Source organism: Anomalospiza imberbis, chromosome 26 (assembly GCF_031753505.1).
Source record: "Anomalospiza imberbis isolate Cuckoo-Finch-1a 21T00152 chromosome 26, ASM3175350v1, whole genome shotgun sequence".
NCBI classification, from domain to species: Eukaryota; Metazoa; Chordata; class Aves; order Passeriformes; family Viduidae; genus Anomalospiza; species Anomalospiza imberbis.
Window position 1 is genome coordinate 1,489,359 of NC_089706.1, and position 20,591 is coordinate 1,509,949.

General features: G+C 52.4%; 1 protein-coding gene across 1 annotated transcript; it reads left to right on the plus strand.

Moving 5' to 3' along the window:
- Nucleotides 1-800: 800 nt before the first annotated feature.
- FKBP5 (FKBP prolyl isomerase 5) lies at nucleotides 801-15,258 on the plus strand. The gene is made up of 11 exons (XM_068173217.1): nucleotides 801-951; nucleotides 3,401-3,518; nucleotides 4,392-4,536; nucleotides 4,745-4,887; nucleotides 5,767-5,881; nucleotides 9,043-9,199; nucleotides 9,652-9,742; nucleotides 10,520-10,603; nucleotides 11,049-11,234; nucleotides 12,025-12,264; nucleotides 14,132-15,258. The coding sequence occupies exons 1-11, from the start codon at nucleotides 941-943 to the stop codon at nucleotides 14,237-14,239; spliced, it is 1,398 nt and encodes a 465-aa protein (XP_068029318.1). The 5' UTR covers nucleotides 801-940; the 3' UTR covers nucleotides 14,240-15,258.
- Nucleotides 15,259-20,591: the final 5,333 nt, after the last annotated feature.

A 20,591-nucleotide genomic window follows, 5' to 3' on the forward strand; every position in this document is an offset into this window, starting at 1 on the left:
TCCTTATGTGTTGGGATGTGGAGCTGCTTGTCCGTCTCAGGAAGGTCATATTTTGTTAGAAATCTCAATTTTAACTCATTACCATCACCTTCCTTGGTCTCTGCTCAGCAGGCTGGCCCTGAGGTGTCTTAAAACCCCCTCATCCAGGAGAAATCACTGCTCTGGTCTTCCCTCACCTGCTGCACAGGCACAGCTTGCTCAGCAAGAAGGGATTTTTTTAGGAAAAAAAAGCAGATCTTGTGATGGAAGGGGAAGCAATTCACTGTGGGTCAGTGGAGAGAGTCAGCTGCTGCACTAATTGGGTTATTCTTCGTTATCAGTCTGGGCTGGGGCTGGAGGATGCATGTGCAGCCCTGTGCTACTGGGATCTGGGATGATGACCACCAGGATCCAGGGCCCCACATCCCCCTGCTGTGCTTTCAGATTTGGTTTTTTTTTAAGCCTGACCTTTGCATTTTCAAGAAACTCCCTCCTGTGTTGCAATCTGAAGCTTTTAGGGCTGTTGTGGTGCCGTGGAAGTGAAAGTGCTTTGTGCTAAGTGGGTCTTAAAAAAACAAACCCCAGAGCAGCCAACTCTTATTTTTTCGTCCTGTTAATTTTCATCCCAGTGAAACAGTTTGGCAGGATATAGCCTTGATTTATTTTTTTTTAAAGCTGATGGTAAGATGCTGTTCTGTGGAAACAGCGAGTCAAAACAGGTTTTGGCCACAGTCTTCATCACCCATCTCTGACATGGTGGAGCATGATCTGTGGCTCAAAACTGCTCTGTTCTCCCTTCTTCTTCTGAAATCCTGAAATCCTGTTTTACAATAAAAAAGAATATGTGTTTTTTTCATCTTTTTTTCTTTTTGTCCCTCCCCTCTCTTCTTACCAGGTATTTCCCCGCTGCGTCTCTGGGCCTGGACTCTCCCTGCACCTTCAAACCTTCTCCAACCATTGCATGGTGGCAAGGTGAGACCCCTCAAAACCCTGCCCAGCCCTGCTCTTCCCCATCCCTTTCCCCTCCTCTGAGCCTCCGGGAGGGATCTGCAACATGAAGTTTCCATTTGGAGCTGGCAAATTCCCGGTATGCCGATTTCTAGGAAACGTGGCTGGGGATCGTGTGGTTGGTGAAACCCTAGCATGTGTGATACCTGTCTGTCCTCAGCCCGGGGTCAGACATCTGCATCCCATTCTCCCCTCTGAATTTCCACCTATTCCTCAGTGCTGGGAGACAGCAGCACCTGTGTGGAGAGGGAATGATAAAATTAAAAAGCTTGTTTTTATTTATTTCTGTGCTTCTCCGACCCATCCGCGTTTATATCCCAGGGAAATGAGCAGTGTGGATGTTCAGAGGAGGGAGGATGGTTTATCCTGGCTTCATTTGCAGACTTACAACATTAATCTTGTGGGTAGTAGCAGCAACGGGAAAGCAGGATCTGCTTGGGGTGTCAGAAACGCCCAGGGGCTTTTGCACAGAGTAATTAATTAATTAATGTCCTCCCTGTATCCAGAGCATACAAACAAGAAGATTCAGGCTCTGCCACCACCAGCAAGCTTGCTATGCTCAGTGACATCCCTGCCTGCTCACTATTTAAACCTCAGGGAGTAGCAGATTTTTTTTTTTTCTTTTTTTGCCCTACAACTGTTTGTTTCAAATTAATTGGGATTTTGGCCCCTGGCCAGCCTCCTCCTGTCGCTCCAAATGGGAGATAAGTGGGAGCAGTGCACTCTTTTCTCTAACCTAGTTGGAGCCGTTTTTGCTGGACGGAGGAGTCGTGAGCTCTTTCATAACGTGGGCCACATCTTAATAGCTGGGTCTTGTGGGCTCCTTCCCTCCCACTGCTGCTGACGCAGAGCGGCTCCCCTCCCGCCCGCCTTGGCCAGCTTCCCTGGATGACTCCTCTAATTGCTTACGTAGAAAAATAATGAGAAGGATGCGTAGGGTGTATTTTTAGATGCCTCTTGGTGGGATTTAGCAACCGGCGAGCCGGAGCCAGCACCTCCCTGTCCGTCTCCTGCACCCCAGCGGTGGCTGCTTGGTGGACCTGGGGAGGTTCTGTCCCCACGAGGTGGTGATTCTTGGGCAAGCTTCCCTGCTTTTTGGGCTTCTCCTGGAACTTGTGGGTGGGTTTTGGATGATGTGTCCCTGGTGCTGCACGGGGTCTGTGCTGGGAAGTCCTGAGCTGGTGCACGGTGCTGATGCCATGCCCGTGCCGGGATGGGCACCACCTCCTCCTCACTCCTCTCCAAGAGGAAGGCTGTGGTGGCTTGCAGACCATGCCAGCACCCAAATCATTGAATCATGGAATGGTTTGCATTGGAGGGAAACTTTAAAGGTCATCTAGTCCAGCTAGACTAGACCAGGTGGCTCAGGGCTCTGTCCAAACTCACCCAAATGTTCCCAGGAATGGGGCATCCATCACCCTTTGGGGTAACCAGCGCTTCACCACCCACATCATCAAACATTTCTTCCAAAGTTACCCATGGCACATTTTCCAGCAAATACCTGTGACATAATGGGTCTCACCACATGCTGCTTCACTTTTTAAATGCTTTTTTTAAAAAGGTGTTCCCATCTGAAACCCCAGCAGCGCAGAGGAAAGGGAGCAGAATCCCATTAAATATCACCCGAAAGACTGTGATAATTGAGCCTTGCAACAAGTAGTTCCCGTATTTTTCTCTTTGCTTCTTCCATTTCAGGGCTCTTTGTGTCTCAGTGGCTTCCTGTGCTGGGGGGGCCGGGCTCCACTCCTTCCCTTTCCACCCCGGGTGCGAGGAAAGCAATTCTTCTTGCAGCGCGACTTATCTCTCCTTGGAGCTGAAAACATCCTTTCTTTGCTCTTTTTGATTCCCCCAAATGAATGATTTCTCCTGCTGGTTAGCATCAGCTTCCATGCTGAAGACTGTGGGAAAGTTCCACAATTACAGTGGCTTTAATAGATCTGGTTTATGTCTTAAAAAACCCATCGCTTTCTAATTCTCCGTCACATGTTTCCTTGATGATGTGTCGCCCAGCAGTGCAGCTACCAAAATAGCCCCATGGTCTGAAGGAAATCATCAGGAAATATGTTTCTGAAACTGTAGGCAATTCTTTTTTACACCAGGAACCATTGGAAAAAGTCTGTGTTCAATGGAAAACGTGGCTTTTCTGGCACCTTGGCTGCTTATGTGGTGACATTTGGAGCACAGTGCTCCAGCAGTTTGCCCAAAAACCCTCCAGTTCCTTAGCTTGTTGCTGTGAATTTTCTCTTTATCCACCCAAATAGCTGGGATTCTTTTGATGTTGGGCTTGCTTTAATTTTTGGGGAAAATGCTTGCTTGTGCCTTGTCTTTCCATGCAGGGTGACAAAGCCTTTGCTCTTCCACCACCTCCTGTGGTCCTGCCAGGCTGACAGGGTGTGTGCTGTGTCCTCCCCAGGTCCAAGGAGACCATGACCACTGATGAGGCCACCAAGAGTGAAGGGGAGGTGCAGGCAGCAGCTCTGGCCGAGCGTGGGGAGGACATCACACCATCCAAGGACCGAGGGGTTCTGAAGGTAAGGGGGATCTGCCAAGAGTGTCCTGCCTTCCTCCAGTTTGGGGTGAACAGTCACCTTGCTGGGCTGCATCCCCAGCCCTCAGGCTCACAGCTCCAGGGCTGTAGCATTGAGTTCTTTCATTTCCAAGGCAAAGAGGATGAGCATTGCTTGGAGTAAAGGAGAATGCAGTGGTGGTTGAGGCTGGTGGGCCCAGGCTGCTCCGTGAATTTCACTGCTATTGTGTTCCTAATCAGATTATTAGCTGTAAATCCACAAAGCATTTCTGTGTGTGACTCACAGACATTAGAAAGAGCACATTACTGAGGTCATCCAGTCTGCTCCACAGCCCCTTTTTCATATTCAGGGCCGTTTCTGGATAGTTCTGCTCCTCAGCACTTACACTTCTCCACTTGAATAGGACCTTTCCTCCAAGAATAGCATCCTCCCCTGCTCCATCCTCAGCTCGAGAACTGCTTGTTCCCGGCTGCAGCGTTCAGAAAAAAGTGTTGACAAGGAGTGAGTAGTGAACTGACACACCCCTGTGAGTAAAATGTGTACGGACAGAGAGTGAGTGGAGCTGCACTCACTGCAGGTTTGGAGCCACGGTGTTTATCCACCCACTATGGACTGGTCTCTGCTCCCAGCCCAGTCCAGCTCCACTGCTGTGGCTCCACTTTGAGATTTGTTTTTAGGAGCTGATGACGGGCAAATTTAGGGGCAAACTGAATAGCTGCCTCCTGTTATTTAGTGCAGCCCTGGGGTGTATATGCATGTGTGTATATATATATATATATATATTTAATGTAAATGCCTGTGTGCGTGCCTCCCTCCCCTCCATATGCATCCTTTGCTGTCCCATGGCCCCGCTCACAGGTGGTTTCTCTCTCTCAGATCATTAAGAGACCTGGGAGTGAGGATGAGTCTCCCATGATTGGAGACAAGGTTTATGTGCACTACAAAGGGAAACTGGCCAACGGGAAAAAGTTTGACTCCAGCCGCGATCGGAACGAGCCCTTCATCTTCAGCCTGGGCAAGGGTGAGCTGGTGTCCATCCCTGGGATGGTGGAGGGTGGGATCACCCTGGGGCAGGGGGATCAGCTGATCCTGCTGCAGGGCAGTGTCAGCCCTGCCTTAAGTCTCTTGTGAATGCGGGGTTTTTTTGGGTGCATCCTTGCTGCACCCAGGCTGGGTTTGTTCTGGCTCGCTGGTTGCTCCCTCCTGCCTGACATCTGCCTTTCTCCTAGGTCAGGTAATCAAGGCGTGGGACATTGGGGTGGCCACCATGAAGAAGGGAGAGATCTGCTACTTGCTCTGCAAACCTGAGTACGCGTACGGCTCTGCTGGCAGTGCCCCCAAAATCCCCTCCAATGCCACCCTCTTTTTTGAGGCAAGTAATGCTGGTGGGCTGGTGTGTGGATGAGCAAGCTCGCTCCCTTTCTGCCTTGCCAGCCAGGTCAGAAATAAAAATTTAAAAATTAATAACAATAATAATAAAAAAAAACAAAGGCCAAACAACAAAAAATCCACCAAAAAAAAAAAACACCAACACAAAAAAACAACTTGGATTCCTGAAACGTGTCCCTCTGCTCCAGGAACTGCTGCCAGGGCTTTCTCAGAAATGTGTGTCTGAGCTGGAAGGCTGGGACTGAAACTCCAGCTTAGGAGAGTCCTGGTGCTGGGGCGGGGAGTGGACAGATTCCTGGTTTCAGCATGCAGATGGGAAGGAGAAAGCAGCTGGGAAATGCCTCCAGGTGCTAAAAAACCATTAGTGCTGAGGGGTGGTAGGAAAGTTAAGTTTTTGGCACAGAGGGCTCCCTGGGCAGGGCTCACTGGGACAGAAGAAGGAGGGAGTCTGTCCTAAATTAAGGCTCAGGCCTTCCAAGTCGAGTGTGGACGAAGCTGAGGGTCAGAGCTGGTCCCATCAGAGGATGATGGGGAAGCTCCTGCCCACACTGGGGGACTTTCACAGCATCTTCCAGCAGCAGCTGTGTTGTACCCTTACAGGTTCAATAAACTTATTTTTGCTGTTACTTTGTGTTATGCTTCAGGTACTGGATGAGTCCCAGTTTCTAATAAATCACGTGTTTTGTGCTGTGGTTTGGATCTGGGTTTTATGGGCAACTTCTGCTCGTCAGCTGAATGGAGAATTAGCTGGCTTGGTTCTCCAGCCAGGGGATGAACTGCTGCTTTGTGGCTCTCTGTTGTTTTTCTCTTCTCCTTTCCCCTTCCCTACGCTCTGCCCACTTTTTCTTTATTATTTTTTTAGGTCGAGCTGCTTGACTTCAAAGGCGAGGACTTGTTTGAGGATGGAGGAATAATCCGGAGGATCAAGAGGAAGGGAGAAGGTTACTCCAACCCCAATGAAGGTGCTACCGTGGAGAGTGAGTGCTGGTCCCCTGTGGGACAGGCGGAGGGATCAGCCTGTCCTGAGCTGATCCCTGGCGAGGAGCTGCTGGCAGTGCACAGGCTGAGGGTGGCTGTGCATGCTGGTGGGATGCAGTGACCTCCATCCGAGGGCCAGATGGGATGGAGAGCGGCTGGGGGTGCTCCTCTGAGCTCTCCCTGGCCAGCCCCTCTGGTGGCTCTGCCAGAGCTGCTGCCCTGCAGGGCTGGGTGGAAAATCAGCAGCCCAGGAAAAACCCTGGAGCTGCTCAGGCAGTGGCTGGGGGGAGGATGGAAGAAGCAAACCCCCGTGGGGTTTCAGGGCTCTGTTGTCTCCCCCAACCCTTCTGCATCCCAGTGCAGTGTTCAGGGTGCTCTGGGATGTGCCATCTGCCAAAACCCCTGGCTCTGCCTTGCCTCCAAAGCATCAGTTGCCAGCCCTTCCTCCCTCAACACTTGCTAAGTATTTTGGACACTCAGCAGTTTCTCTGGCCTCCTCATTCCAATGCTGATGGTATTTTTGGGGGAGTCTCATCACATTTCTTACAGAATGGGGCTTTTTCCTTCCCTTATGGCCACGGGGCTGCTGATGGTGAGGGGAAGGAAATTATTACAAGGGGTTTGCTGAGGCTGGGGTGGTCTCAGCTGCCACGGGAGGATGAGGAGCTCTCATCCCATCGGGCTCTCCCTCTTCTGGTCCCATTTCTGGAGCAGGCATTTAATGGGGCTGGACAGGGGAGGGCAGACTGGGTTTTTTCCTTCATAGGAGCTGCTCAGACACACACACTGGGCTCGCTCCATATGGGAGGCATTTACTTTCATTTCTTAATTCCAGAGCTCCTGTTCACAAAGATCCTAAAATCCCTTCATCAACTGAGAAATTGAATCTGATCTGTGAGAGCTTACAAAGCTCACAGCTTTAAGTGACTAGATCTTCTATCAAGACTCTCTTTTAGGGAAAAACGAGATTTTGACTCAAGTTCTGCTGTCTGAGCGGTGACCACTGTGCTGGGGGTGCCACAGCAGCTGTGGGGACACAGCAGTCCATCCTGGGGCAGGTTTACCTTAGCTGTGTAGTTTGGGAGGTGCTGGAATTAGGCTGGAATAAGTCACTCGTCCAGGAGCAAGTACCTCCGGGTTTTTATAGGCTTTAAGTTTTACAGACCCTAAATCCCAGTTCTGGTCCCTAAAACCTGTGCTGCAGTTGAAATCTGGCATTCCAGCTTTTGGTACATCCTTTCCCCCCACACCCCTCCTCCTTCTCCGTTTTTAATCTGAGTACAAATTGCTGTCAGCACATCAAGTTCGTGTGCCAGCCGCACTCAGTACACTCTGTTCTCAGCTCTTCAAAAACAAAATCGCTGCAGGCACTGAGAGAACAATAAGTCAGAGCTGCAACCGGAGTGATGTTCCTTCAGTGACTTTTTTTTCTCTGTAATCCAAGAGCGGCTGAACCAGCTGACCCACTCCTGGAAACCCGAGCAGAGATTCCCCCCCCTGTGCTCGGTGTATTTTCTGTGCAATTAAAAAAGAGCAGAACTATCCTTGGAAGGAAGGATCACAACATCCCCTTGTGCATCCTGTTTTAAAGTGGAGCTTCCCATCACCGCCGCATCCCGCAGGGGATGTGGGACCTGGGGGAGCTGTAGTGCTGCTTCTGGGGTCAGGGATTATGGATCTGTACTCCCCAGGAAGGTGCAGGGAGATGCATTGTGCTATGGAGTGGTTGGGTTACCTGTATTTCAGGCAGAATTTTCCACATTTTCTGTGCCTAAAAAACCTGCCAGCTTGGTTTTGGGTAGTGTAAAAGCAGAGTTTGTCCCTGGAGGAGCTGGACTTGCTTTTTGTCCTCATCCCAAGCTGGGTGAGCTCAGAGCAGCCTGACTGCCGTGGTCACTGTGCACCAGTGATGGATGCAGGATGTGTCCCAGGGAGCTGGCAAGCACCTGAGCATCCTCTGCTTGAGTCCCAGCATGGCTTTGGTGGCAAGAGTGGGGTGACAAGGCAGAGCCTGGCGTCCTGCCCCTGCAGGGAGGAACCCATCCTGGGGTTCTCTTGGGGCAGCTGGTCCTGCCCCTGAAATGGGGCTGCCAGGTCTGGCTTGGTCCATGCCTCTCATCCTAAGGACTTCTGTGGGTCCCAAGGCAGGGGATGGACACAGATTTCCTTCAGCCCAGGCTGCAGCTCTCCTGTGCAGAGCCCAGGCCCTCACGGCTGTTTCTGGTACCCAGCTTGTCCTGCCCCTCACCTGCCACCACAGCGGGATGCTCAGTGCCCTGCAGCGTCTCAGGTTGCATTCTGTTCTCCTCAAACAAAGGTAAAGCTCATGTCTTTGCAGGCTGCAAAGCCTTTAAGAACAGTTGCGAAATTTTGCTCTTACAAAGCTCTTTTTTGTTGTTGTTTGTTTTGGCTTTTTTTTTTTTTCCCAACAATATGTAGGAGTTCTTGTGAAATTGCTTTTTCTTGATGCCTGCCTGCATGTGTGTGTGTATGCCTTTTACCCTGCAAGCAGAATGCAAAGGTGGTAAAAGCGTCCCCAAAGCCTGGAACGTCTTCAGGTTTGAATAAATAAAGAATAATCTTGCTGTGGAAAGCCAGCCAGGAGTGCCAGGTGGTGAGTGTGCCAGGTACCCAGCGTCCGCTCTGCCTGCGCTTCTGCCAGCGTCTGGGGCTGGAACAGCACGGCTCCTGGTTGAAGATTAAAAATAAAAAAAAAGTTTATCTTGTACTTTGAGTTCTCAGAGTCAGGAGAACATGGCCTTGTTTTCGAGGCAGGAGTCAAGGCAGTATAGCACAGTATAGAAGATTTGTAATCACCGTGATAAACTCTGCCTGGCGCCGTGCCAGGAGCAATATCCAGTTCCAGTAAGACTTGACTCGTGCACTTGAGTACGAGGGGAACATATTAGTCACGATGTTTATCTGTTGTTTGGTCCTTGCTTAGACGAGATATGCCTGCCTTGCTTTTCAGCAGTGCTCCCAAGCCCTCCCCATCCCTCTTCTCCAGGCTGCCCCCAGCCCTGGGTCTTCCCTCTTCCAGGCTCTGCTGACTTTTGGGAGAGATGCTTTACAAAATGCTTTCTAAGTCACATTGGAGCCCACCTTTCTCCAAGGTTTGGGTGATTCTGGGTGCCATCCTGCCCCTCTTGCCCCTCTGCAGTTCACCTGGAGGGATTCTGTGGCGGCCGCAGGTTCGACTGCAAGGATGTGAAATTCGTCGTGGGCGAAGGGGAGGACCACGACATCCCCATCGGCATTGACAAGGCCCTGGAGAAGATGCAGAGGGGAGAGCACTGCATCCTCTACCTCAGCCCAAGGTAAGGAGCATCTCCACAGGGCTGCTGAGTGGGCCTCAGCCTCCAGCCCTTGTGGAAGATGGTGATCCTGAAAATAGGACTCTCCAGGAGAGTCTCAGAGGACACCAGCAGGGGTGACCAGTGGCATGCAAACATGAATATTGAAATGCTTTAAAATAAACAGGTGAAAGGGCTTTAGCCAAGTCCAGGGTCTGAGATAAAAATGTCTTCCTGGAAATGACCGGGGCTGGAGAGAAGCCTGTGTAAAAAGATGCCTTTGATGCAGCCAGAAGGGATGATTCCCAATGTATGCACTGTATATCCACAGGGACCTTTGCTCATGGAGAGTAACATCAGCCTGTCCCCAAAACGTTAGAAAGCTGTGGGTGGCAACCTGGGTGTGCATTTATGGGCAAGCTCTGCTGAAAAAAAGGATTCTCCCCCTTCTCTGAGTGCCTCCCCCTGCCCTGCAGGTACGGCTTCGGCGAGGCTGGGAAGCCCAAGTACGGCATCCAGGGGAACGCGGAGCTGGTGTACGAGGTGACCCTGAAGAGCTTTGAGAAGGTGAGGGCAGAGGTGCTCCTGTCCCTCCCCGGGTTGCAGCAATGTCAGGGCCTGTGTAGCCTCCAGCCTTTGTCCCTGGCGTGGCTGCAGCCCAACCCCTGCTGAAGTGGACACGTCACCGAGGAGCTTCGTGTTCTTAATTTGTTCTTCTCTGTTGGTTTGTTTTATTCTTGTGGCTGAGGTCCAAGGCTGGGTGTCTTATTTGTTCCTAACCTTGTCCTTTTGTACTTTCTTTTTATTTCAATATTATTTTTAATTCTTCCTTTTTTTCCCCCTCTTCTTTTTCTTTTTTCCTTCTCCTTTTTTCCCCTTTTTTCCTCCCTTTTTCTCTTCTTTTCTCCTCTTTTCTCCTTATTTTTCCTTTTTTCTACTTTTTTCCCCCTTTTCTCCTTTTTCTGCTTTTTTCCTTCTTTTTTTCCCTTTTCTTTTTAGTTTCTTTCCCTTTTTTCTCCTTTTTTCCATATTTTTTCCCCCCTGGACTGCACAGATAAAAGCTGGTCTGTCCAGCCAGCCTGTCCAGCCAGCCCTTGGCTGTGCCCATGAGAAGGCTGGGGATGGGATGCAGGAAAAGCCCATGGGATTTGCACATTCCTGCATGGGTCCCCTGCCTGTGCCATCGCTCTGGCCAAAGCAGGAGCAGGACCTGTCTCCAGGCTCTGTGATACAGCCCTGATGAGCTCTGAGTGTGACCACGCTGTCCCAGAGAGTGGCATGGTTCTGCTGGGGCAGGGGAGGCTGCTCTGCTCCACTGGGAGTGCTCCAAGTGTTCCTTTGCAGGCCAAGGAGTCGTGGGAAATGGACACCAAGGAGAAGCTGGAGCAGGCAGCTGTGGTCAAGGAGAAGGGCACGATGTACTTCAAGGTTTGTGAACTTGGGAGTGGCAGAGGCAGAGGAGGGGAGCTGGGACTGAATTTGGCAGCCATCAGTGTCAGAGAAGCCATGTGCCCCCAGACAGGGCTGGGGAAGGCAAGTCCTGCCCTCCCTCTGCCTTTTTCTCACTCCTTGATGCTCCCTGAGATATCTCATCCTTTCCCAGCATTGCCTGGGCTGTGTGCTCCCTGCAGAGCAGGACAGTAGATCAAACCCTTCCCAGGCCAGGGCCAGTGCTGAGGGGCTTTGCATTCCCATTCCCAGCGGGGGCATCCCAGCTCCCCACTGTTCTGACTCAGCTTTTCCCAAACCTGCTGGTTCTGTAGGAGCTGGGATCCTCCTCCTTTCCTGTATTTATTGAACACCCCGCATGACACTTGTCACCTGCTCACGGGACATTCCAGGGGCAGACTGAGCCTCTTTTTGCTCCTTTCAGGAAGGCAAGTACCTGCAGGCAGTGATCCAGTATGGGAAGATTGTGTCCTGGCTGGAAATGGAGTATGGCTTGTCTGAAAAGGAGTCCAAAGCCTCTGACTCCTTCCTGCTGGCTGCCTTCCTCAACCTGGCCATGTGCTACCTGAAGCTGCGAGAGTACGCCAAGGCTGTCGAGTGCTGTGACAAGGTAGGGGTGCACTGATGCCATCCCTGGGACACCAGAAACTGATACCTTTATGGGCTACCTAAAAACAGGGGCCAGGCAAAATTAAGGGAATAAAAAGCAGGTGTATTTGTTGAAGGGCCTTGAGGTACATTTAGGGGCTACACCCAAAAAAAATGGACAATGGGTCACGGGTTTTCACACTTTTTGTAAGTTTGGTCCATTTGCATATTGGGGGTTAATCTTCCAATTACATCTTCAGGTAATTAAGTAATTTGCCCCAAGTTTACTCCCCCCAACTCTTGTTTCCATCAATGGGAGCCTGAGGCAGTGAGGTGTCCTTGACTCCAGGCCTGGAGAGGAATTGTTGTGTCTGCCCAAAATGGGAGAACAGCAGCTAGCACTGTATATGGAGTTTAGGGTTATACACTAAAGAATTACAGGATTACAAATATGTGAAAAATATAAAAGCTAAAGTCCTAAGGCATCAGCATGAGCCTGAAGGATGAAGCATCCTTTTCTCCTGCTTGTTCTCATTGGGAGTTTGGTGGAGTTTTTAAAAATTTCTTTTCACATAAGAAGGAATACCCCTGCCACACTCAGGGGTATTTTAAGCAAGGAGAGATAATAAAATTATATTAATGAACTCCCAGCTGCTGATGGAGATGAGGCAATTTTTGTTGAGCAAGATGCAAGTGCTCTGGAGATTTGAAGCCACCTTGTCCTAATTTTGACAGATTTATTGAGGCTTTAACTGCAGGGGATCTCTTGGGAGGGCTCTGAGATGTTAACAGAGACCTATGTGTGCTTCCAGGCTCTGGGGTTGGACCAGGACAATGAGAAAGGCTTGTACAGGAGGGGTGAAGCCAGGTTATTGATGAACGAGTTTGAACTGGCCAAATGTGACTTTCAAAAAGTGCTGGAAGTGAACCCACAGAACAAAGCAGCAAAGTCCCAGATCTCCGTGTGCCAGAAGAAAACGAAGGAGCACAACGAGCGGGACCGGAGGATCTACGCCAACATGTTCACAAAGTTTGCAGAGAGGGATGCAAAGGTGAGTGTTGCTCGTTTTTGGCCATCCAGGGTTGCACTGAGGGGTGCTCAACAGGTTTGTGATGAGAAGAGATGGGTTAAACCAAATTAAATTATACATCAGGGTGGAGGATAGAGGGATAGAGCCTGCTGCAGTGGGAAGAAGTGTTTTACTTCTTGGTCTCTCTTATGCAGCGGGTGCCATCAGGTGCTCAGTCATCAATAAAAGCATTTGCAGTGTGAGTTCAGAGGGGCTGATAACAGGGTTGCCATTGGTACTTGAATTGGCTGCTCCCAGCTAGTGACTGTTGATGGACTCCTGGTCACAAGTAAAATGAAGTATCATTCCATCTCTGGCTGGAGTATTTTGAGACATGATAGTGTGGATTTCCTGAAGCTGGTAAGGCAATACCTGCTCCTCTGCTCAGGCGGAGAGATCGCTGTCTCAGAACAGGCTCTCATCCAAAATTCCACTGAACAAAACCTGCTGTACTGTAACGAGAGAGGACACAGCTTTGCAAGCCATCAGCATGGGTCATTTTTATTCTGAAGCAGTGTCTGGAGGTTGAGGCTGCAGATTAAGTGACTGGTGCAGCCCCTGGGGAGCAGCATGCCAGGGACAACTGGCTTGGGCTAGGAGCAGGGCCAGCCCGGCCAGCTGATGGCACTGTGCTTGGCTTGTGTGGCCAGCTGTGATGGGCATAGTCACTGCGGGAGCAGGCATAAGGCTTCCCTGTGCCTGAGTTCTCCTCTCCTACACCCTCTTGATGGGCTGCACCCACGGCTCAATCCTGTATCTCCACTCTGACACTGCTGCCTTACCTCCTCATCCATCCCTCCATCCATCATCCATCCATCCATCCATCCATGCATCCATCTATCCATCATCCATCCATCCATCATCCATCCATCATCCCTCCATCCATCCATCATCCATCCATCCATCATCCATCCATCCATCCATCCATCCATCATCCATCCATCCATCATCCATCCATCATCCATCCATCATCCATCCATCATCCATCCATCCATCATCCATCCATCCATCATCCATCCATCCATCATCCATCCATCATCCATCCATCATCCATCCATCCATCATCCATCCATCATCCATCCATCATCCATCCTTCCATCCATCCATCATCCATCCATCCATCATCCATCCATCATCCATCCATCATCCATCCATCATCCATCCATCCATCCATCATTCATCATCCATCCATCCATCCATCCATCATCCATCCATCATCCATCCATCCATCATCCATCCCTCCATCCATCATCCCTCCATCCATCCATCCATCCATCATCCATCCATCATCCATCCATCCATCGATCATCCATCCATCCATCCATCATCCATCCATCATCCATCCATCCATCATCCATCCATCATCCATCATCCAACATCCATCCATCATCCATCATCCATCCATCCATCCATCATCCATCCATCCATCCATCCATCCATCATCCATCCATCCATCATCCATCCATCATCCATCATCCATCCATCCATCCATCCATCATCCATCCATCATCCATCATCCATCCATCATCCATCATCCATCCGTCCATCCTCACTCTGTGTCAGTGCCCTGCTTCTGGTGAGGTGGGTCACATCATTCCCAGGGGTCCCACACCTTCTCCCAGAGCTGCGTGAGCTGGTGAGCTTTAACCTCTACCAGCCACTGAGTCAAGAAAACAGAACCCACCGGTGGGAGCTGCACTGCTCGATGGGCACGGGGGAGTTGTGGGGGGCAATTTTACCTCTCCCCTTCCAGGCTGGACTGCCTGAGCTATTCCCAGCATCCCTGTCACTTACCTGCCCCCTCCCTCTCCCGTTTCCAGCTCGGTGTGTTTTATTTGCTGTTTGGCAGGAAGCAGCCAGCAAAACTGGTGTGGAAAAAACAGCGGAGAAGGCGGCGTGTGGAAAAGGACCGAAAGCTCCTGGTGCTGAAGGTGAAGAGGCTGAAGGACACGTATGATGGAGGAGGAGGGGATGGGATAGCCTCGTGCCCTCGGCCCACACTGAAAAAGGTTGCTGCCAAACCTTGGGACTTGCCAGTGTTTTCTTGTAAAGCTTGTTACAGTTTGTGTGATCGTGGAAGCCAAAAGCACCTCGCAAAGAAAAGCGACCCCGTCCTAGGGGCAGAGCAGGAGCGGCAGGACACCGTGGGACCACTGCACGTGGAACAAACACATTTAAACAGCAGGAAAAAAAGAAAAAAAATATTATAATGATAAATTAAAACGCTTGGCTCCTGGGAGGTTTCCATAGACAGCTTGTTCCAGCGCCCTGGGCTTTGTGTCCACTCTCAGCACAGCATCCTCTGAGAGGAGCTGGGATGTGGGACATGCTCCTTGTACACTGCAGTGCTGCCTCTGCTTGTCCCAGTGCAGCCCTCGGGGCAGGGATTGGCTTTGTCTCCTGCTGACTCCTTGCCTGTGGCCAAAGGTTGCAGGGCAGAGCCAGGATGAGAACCCACATGGCCTCTGCTGCAGCCCCTGGGTGCAGGGACATCATTAGTCTTTAAAGCACTGTTTGGGGAGGGGGCCACGCACAGGTTTTACCTTCTGAAGGAGCTGGTTCCTGTTTCTTTAGAGAGCAAAAGCCTGTCCAGCTTTGCAGGTGCTCAACCCATGGCCTGCACCCCATCCCTTGGCTCCCAGCTTTAAACGGGAGTTTTATTGCTTTTATTGGGATCTGTATGTGGGGAAAATAAAAGAGCAGGTTGACACGTGGTTCAGAAAGCAAGTAGCTGGGTCTGAGCTGGTGCCATGGGTTTGTCACTGAGCAGCTTTCCCATGGTGAGGGGGTCCCAGGTGCATCGTGTCCCTGCACCAGAGCTGCTGCTGCCTCCTCAGCCATCAGCCCTGTCCATCCTAAAGGGACACTGTCACTACCCCATGAGAACAGCTTTCCAGTTGTTATTTTTCCTGTCTCTATAGTAATACCCCTTTTGGAGCTTGAAAATAAACAACTGAAAGAGAAAAAAAAAAAAAACTGTACTCCTTCTCTGGATCCTGCTCAGCAAATGGGTCGGCTGTGGGGAGGATGGGTGGGTACTCCTTGAAGGGGAGATGCCCCAGCAGTTGAGGAATTATTGGTGTCTCCAAGAGCTGGTGCTGCCCCTTTTTATCAGTGCCATTGTTCTCTGGAGAGCCAGTGAAGGGCCAGCAATCCATGCTTTGGAAATGCCTGGCTGGGGGATGCTCTTTGGGGATCTCAGCTGTTTTTCCAGCCTGGGAGGTCTATCCTTATGCTTTTTTCCCCCCTCCCTAGTGTGTTATTTTGGGAGGGGTTTTCCTGAGAGTCAGCTGAGTGGGTGGAGGAATCATTTGTGCCCCTTGACCGAGGGTGGGGAGAGAACAGAAAGCTGAGACAGTGGGGTATCAGGACTGCCCATCCCTCTTTTGTACCACCCTCCACAATCTTGGCAGACTAAGCCAGATTTGGTTAAAATTCCTCTTCTCTAATCCCATCAGGTGGTACCTGAAGCATCATTTCTCAAACCTGCCTGTTTTCCCACCTGCAGTAGTGGCACAGCATCCCCGTGGCTGCTCCAGCTGCTCACTCAGCTCTTGGGTTTTCTACCACTCTGGGATGCACCTCCCTGGAGGCTGCTGCGAGACCCAGGGCCTCTGCAAAATGTGGGCTTTTCATTTTTTCCTTGCAGGGCAAAAAAGTCCTTTGGGGGCAGCCCAAGCCACATTTTCCATAGGAAACAATCTCAACAGAAAAACAAAACAAAACAAAACAAAAAACAACAACAACAACAACAAAAACTACCCCACCAGCTTGCTTTGCAGTTTTTGGGCTTGCTCCCCGTTTTTAAGCAGATTTTTTGGTTTATTTTGGCTTGGTGCTTTTCTGTCCCTTGGAAGAGAAATGGAACTTGTGCGGGTGATGAGTTGAGGTTTAGGGAGGAAAGGGAAACCAGGAGGGTTTTGTAGGGAGGATTAAGAAGCTCCGGGAGCTGGTGGGTGTGCAGTGCTCAAATGCCATCTAGTGGCACCAAGCACGGGCTGGGGGTTTTGAGGGGACCGTGGTGGCCAAGGGTCCGGTGGGGACACTGGGGACACTTGGCTTGTCTGGCTTTGCAGCCCAACAGCGACTGTGGGGCCCTCTGAGGGGGAATAGCGAGAGTTAAATGTCAAGTGGTGTAATAAGGAGGTGAGGCATGAGCAGGAGGTTATGAAACACATCCAAAGAGACCTCGGGACATGGGACAGGGGTCAGGGCAGAGCAGTGCTCAGTACAGAAACCTCAGCACCACCCAGAGCCAGGGATGCTGCCTTCCCCTGCATGGCCTTTCCATGCACAGCTCACACGAAACAGCCCAAATCCTGCTCTTCACTCACCAAGGAGACATTTCTGGGTGGCAAACAAAGATACCCAGGGAGGATAACCCTAAACACGGTCAGAGAGCCACTGGCTGCGCTGTGCCAGAGACCCCAACCAGCCAAGGGGGAACCCGTGCACCCCAAAAAGGTCTGGGGTCAGGCTGACCCCCTGCATTCCTGCAGAGCCCCCTTTTCCTGTGACTGCTCCCCGGCCAGCTGCTCTCCCAGCAAGCCTGGCTGACAGCCCCTGAAATCCTATTAACCGACTTTCAGGAGAAATAAAGTTAATCACCTCCTCCACCTGCTCTTCCTCCTTTCCCTTCTCCTCCTCCCACCACAGAGACTTGCGGGGGCTGAGCCGATGCTGTGAAGCCACTGTGGCTCCTGTGGCTGGGACTGACCCCATGGCGCTGGCCCGGGGCTGCTAGGGGCTGCAGGGCCGGGGAGAGCAGGGCAGGGCAGGACGGAGCCGTGCCGTGCCGGGAGCGATGCCGCTGCAGACGGAGATCCTGCGAGAGGTCTGGGCTGCCGACAGGTGAGAGCTGCGGGCAGGGTGGGACCTGCGGGGTGGGATCTGCAGGGATGGGATCTGCAGAGTGGGATCTGCGGGGTGGGATCTTCAGGGATGGGACCTGCAGGGTGGGATCTGCAGGGATGGGATCTGCGGGGTGGAATCTGCAGGGTGGGATCTGTTGGGATGGGATCTTCAGGGTGGGATCTGCGGGGTGGGATCTGCAGGGTGGGATCTGCGGGGTGGGATCTGCGGGGTGGGATCTTCAGGGATGGGATCTGCGGGGTGGGATCTTCAGGGATGCGATCTGCAGGGTGGGACCTGCAGGGTGGGATCTGTTGGGATGGGATCTGCGGGGTGGGACCTGCAGGGTGGGATCTGTTGGGATGGGATCTTCGGGGTGGGATCTGCGGGGTGGGATCTGCAGGGTGGGACCTGCGGGGTGGGATCTGCAGGGATGGGATCTGCAGGGATGGGATCTGCAGGGATGGGACCTGCAGGGATGGGACCTGCAGAGTGGGATCTGTTGGGAGGGACCTGTTGGGATGGGATCTTCAGGGATGGGATCTGCAGGGTGGGACCTGCACGGTGGGATCTGCAGGGTGGGACCTGTTGGGATGGGATCTGCGGGGAAGGATCTTCAGGGATGGGATCTGCAGAGTGGGATCTGTTGGGAGGGACCTGTTGGGATGGGATCTGCAGGGTGGGATCTGCAGGGTGGGATCTGCAGGGATGGGATCTGCAGGGTGGGACCTGCAGGGTGGGATCTGTTGGGATGGGATCTGCGGGGTGGGACCTGTTGGGATGGGATCTTCAGGGATGGGATCTGCGGGGTGGGATCTGCAGAGTGGGATCTGCAGGGTGGGATCTTCAGGGATGGGACCTGCAGGGTGGGATCTGTTGGGATGGGATCTTCAGGGTGGGATCTGCAGGGTGGGATCTTCAGGGATGGGATCTTCAGGGATGGGATCTTCAAGGTGGGATCTGCAGGATGGGATCTGCAGGGTGGGACCTGCAGGGTGGGATCTGTTGGGATGGGATCTTCAGGGTGGGACCTGCAGGGTGGGATCTGCAGAGTGGGATCTGTTGGGATGGGATCTGTTGGGATGGGATCTGCGGGGTGGGACCTGTTGGGATGGGATCTTCAGGGATGGGATCTGCGGGGTGGGATCTGCAGGGTGGGATCTTCAGGGATGGGACCTGCAGGGTGGGATCTGTTGGGATGGGATCTTCAGGGTGGGATCTGCAGGGTGGGATCTTCAGGGATGGGATCTTCAGGGATGGGATCTTCAGGGTGGGATCTGCAGGATGGGATCTGCAGGGTGGGACCTGCAGGGTGGGATCTGTTGGGATGGGATCTTCAGGGTGGGACCTGCAGGGTGGGATCTGCAGAGTGGGATCTGTTGGGATGGGATCTTCAGGGATGGGATCTGCAGGGTGGGACCTGCACGGTGGGATCTGCGGGGTGGGACCTGTTGGGATGGGATCTGCGGGGTAGGACCTGCAGGGTGGGATCTGCGGGGTGGGATCTGCAGGGTGGGATCTGCACAGTGGGATCTGCAGGGTGGGATCTGTTGGGATGGGATCTGCAGGATGGGATCTGCAGGATGGGATCTGTTGGGGTGGGATCTGCAGGGTGGGATCTGTTGGGATGGGATCTTCAGGGTGGGATCTTCAGGGATGGGATCTGCAGGGTGGGACCTGTTGGGATGGGATCTGCGGGGTAGGACCTGCAGGGTGGGATCTGCAGGGTGGGACCTGTTGGGGTGGGTGATGTGCTGGGCATCCCCAGTGGACTCCCCTCTCCCTGCAGCGCCTTTTTCTCCTGTTTTCAATTTCAGTGCAGTTTAGTGAGCAGTTTCATCCCGGTGTTGTTTCTTTGGGGGTTGGTGGGATGATGCTCATTCACTTACAGAGAGGAAAAGTTTGCTACATGGGGGTCCCCAAATTAAGCTCCTTGCTGTCCCCCTCGGCCAAGGCAGAGCCTGTCCTGTGTTCCCTGTTAGGAAGGATGATGTCAGGCAAGCTCGACCCAGTCGAGACAGGGGAAAATGCAACTGGAACCACATGAAAGACTGACCTTTCCCCCTTTACCAAAAATCGGGGCAATCTCATGCCCTCAGGGTCTGTGGAGGGCTGAAAGCCCTCACCCTCTTGGTTTCTGTGCCCCACAGCCCCAGCGAAGAGCCGGGGAGCCCCCAGCAGCACAAGCCCAAACAGGTGAGAAAAAAATCCTTCCTCTCCATCCCATGTGCCACCATCCCCTGCTGTGGGCTGTCCCCGAGGGCTGGGGACATCAGAGACCCTCAAACCCCAGAGTCCACACCAAGGCCGATTTGGGTCTGGTTGGGCTGTTCTATTGGGGTCCTGCAGCCTGTGAGGGCATGAGATTTTTGGGAACCCCCTCCAGAGCAGGTGGGTAGAGACAATTCCACAGCCCTCCCCTTCTTTGTGCATCCTTCTGAATCCCCCCTCCATCACTTTGAAGCACCCCACGAGGAGGGTTCCTAGTTCTTAAATAACAGTTTAATTAAGCCCCTCAGTTAAGCTGTAAACTGTGACTCACTTTCCCCAGATCATGACCCTGAAAGCCAGACCCCCCTTCCCTGCCTTTCAGAACAGCCCCCAGGTGCCTCCCAGCCTTGGAAGGGTCTCAGCAGCAATTTCATCCACCACCCAATTTAATTTTTAATCAGCAGCTCCTCCTTGAAGGGCTTTGTTAAGTAAGGGAGTGGTTGCCCACCCCGCAGCTGCTTAAGGGATTAGGGGGTGCAAAGAAGCTTTTCTGTGTGAGCTCATGACACAGAAGAAAGCAGCCAGTTCCTAGCTTCACCATGGAGCCCCCAGCTCCCCCTCCCCAAATTCACAGTCCCGGGATGCCCCTGGGATCCATCGGGATCCCACTTTTTGCGCAACACCTTCACACAGCATGTGGGAGAAGCGAAACCCCTGCCAGGGGGAAGATGCTCTGTTGGGCACTGGAAGCCTTGGTGCGCCTGGATTTGCTGAGATCACTTTCTGAGAGCCCTGAGCTGACACCCAGTCCCCAAATACCTCCTGTCCAGAGCCAGGTGCTGACCCACATGCTCCGTATTTGGTAAATCGGGGTTATTTATAGCCCCAGCTAACCAGGATTAGGTGTGCTGTGCCTAATCCTCCTGTTTCCCTGCTCCTGCTGACCTCCTTGCCATCCGCAGCAGCCTCTTGCGGGTGTGAGAGGAGATGGAGGTGAGAGGCCAGGCTGTCTGCCTGTCCCTGTGTCCCCTGTCCCAGCTCAGGTACCCAGAGTGGCCACCAGTGCCCAGAGTGGCTCCCAGCCGGGGTCCCCATGGCCACAGTGGGATTTGTCCCTCTGTGCTGACACGGCGCCACAGCAGCACCATCATCACATCCCTCATCTCCAGGGCTGTCCCAGGGCAGATGTTCTGTCTGTCTGCTAACAGACCTTTCTGTTTTCCTCCCTCTGCCTTCCCCGGGGGCTG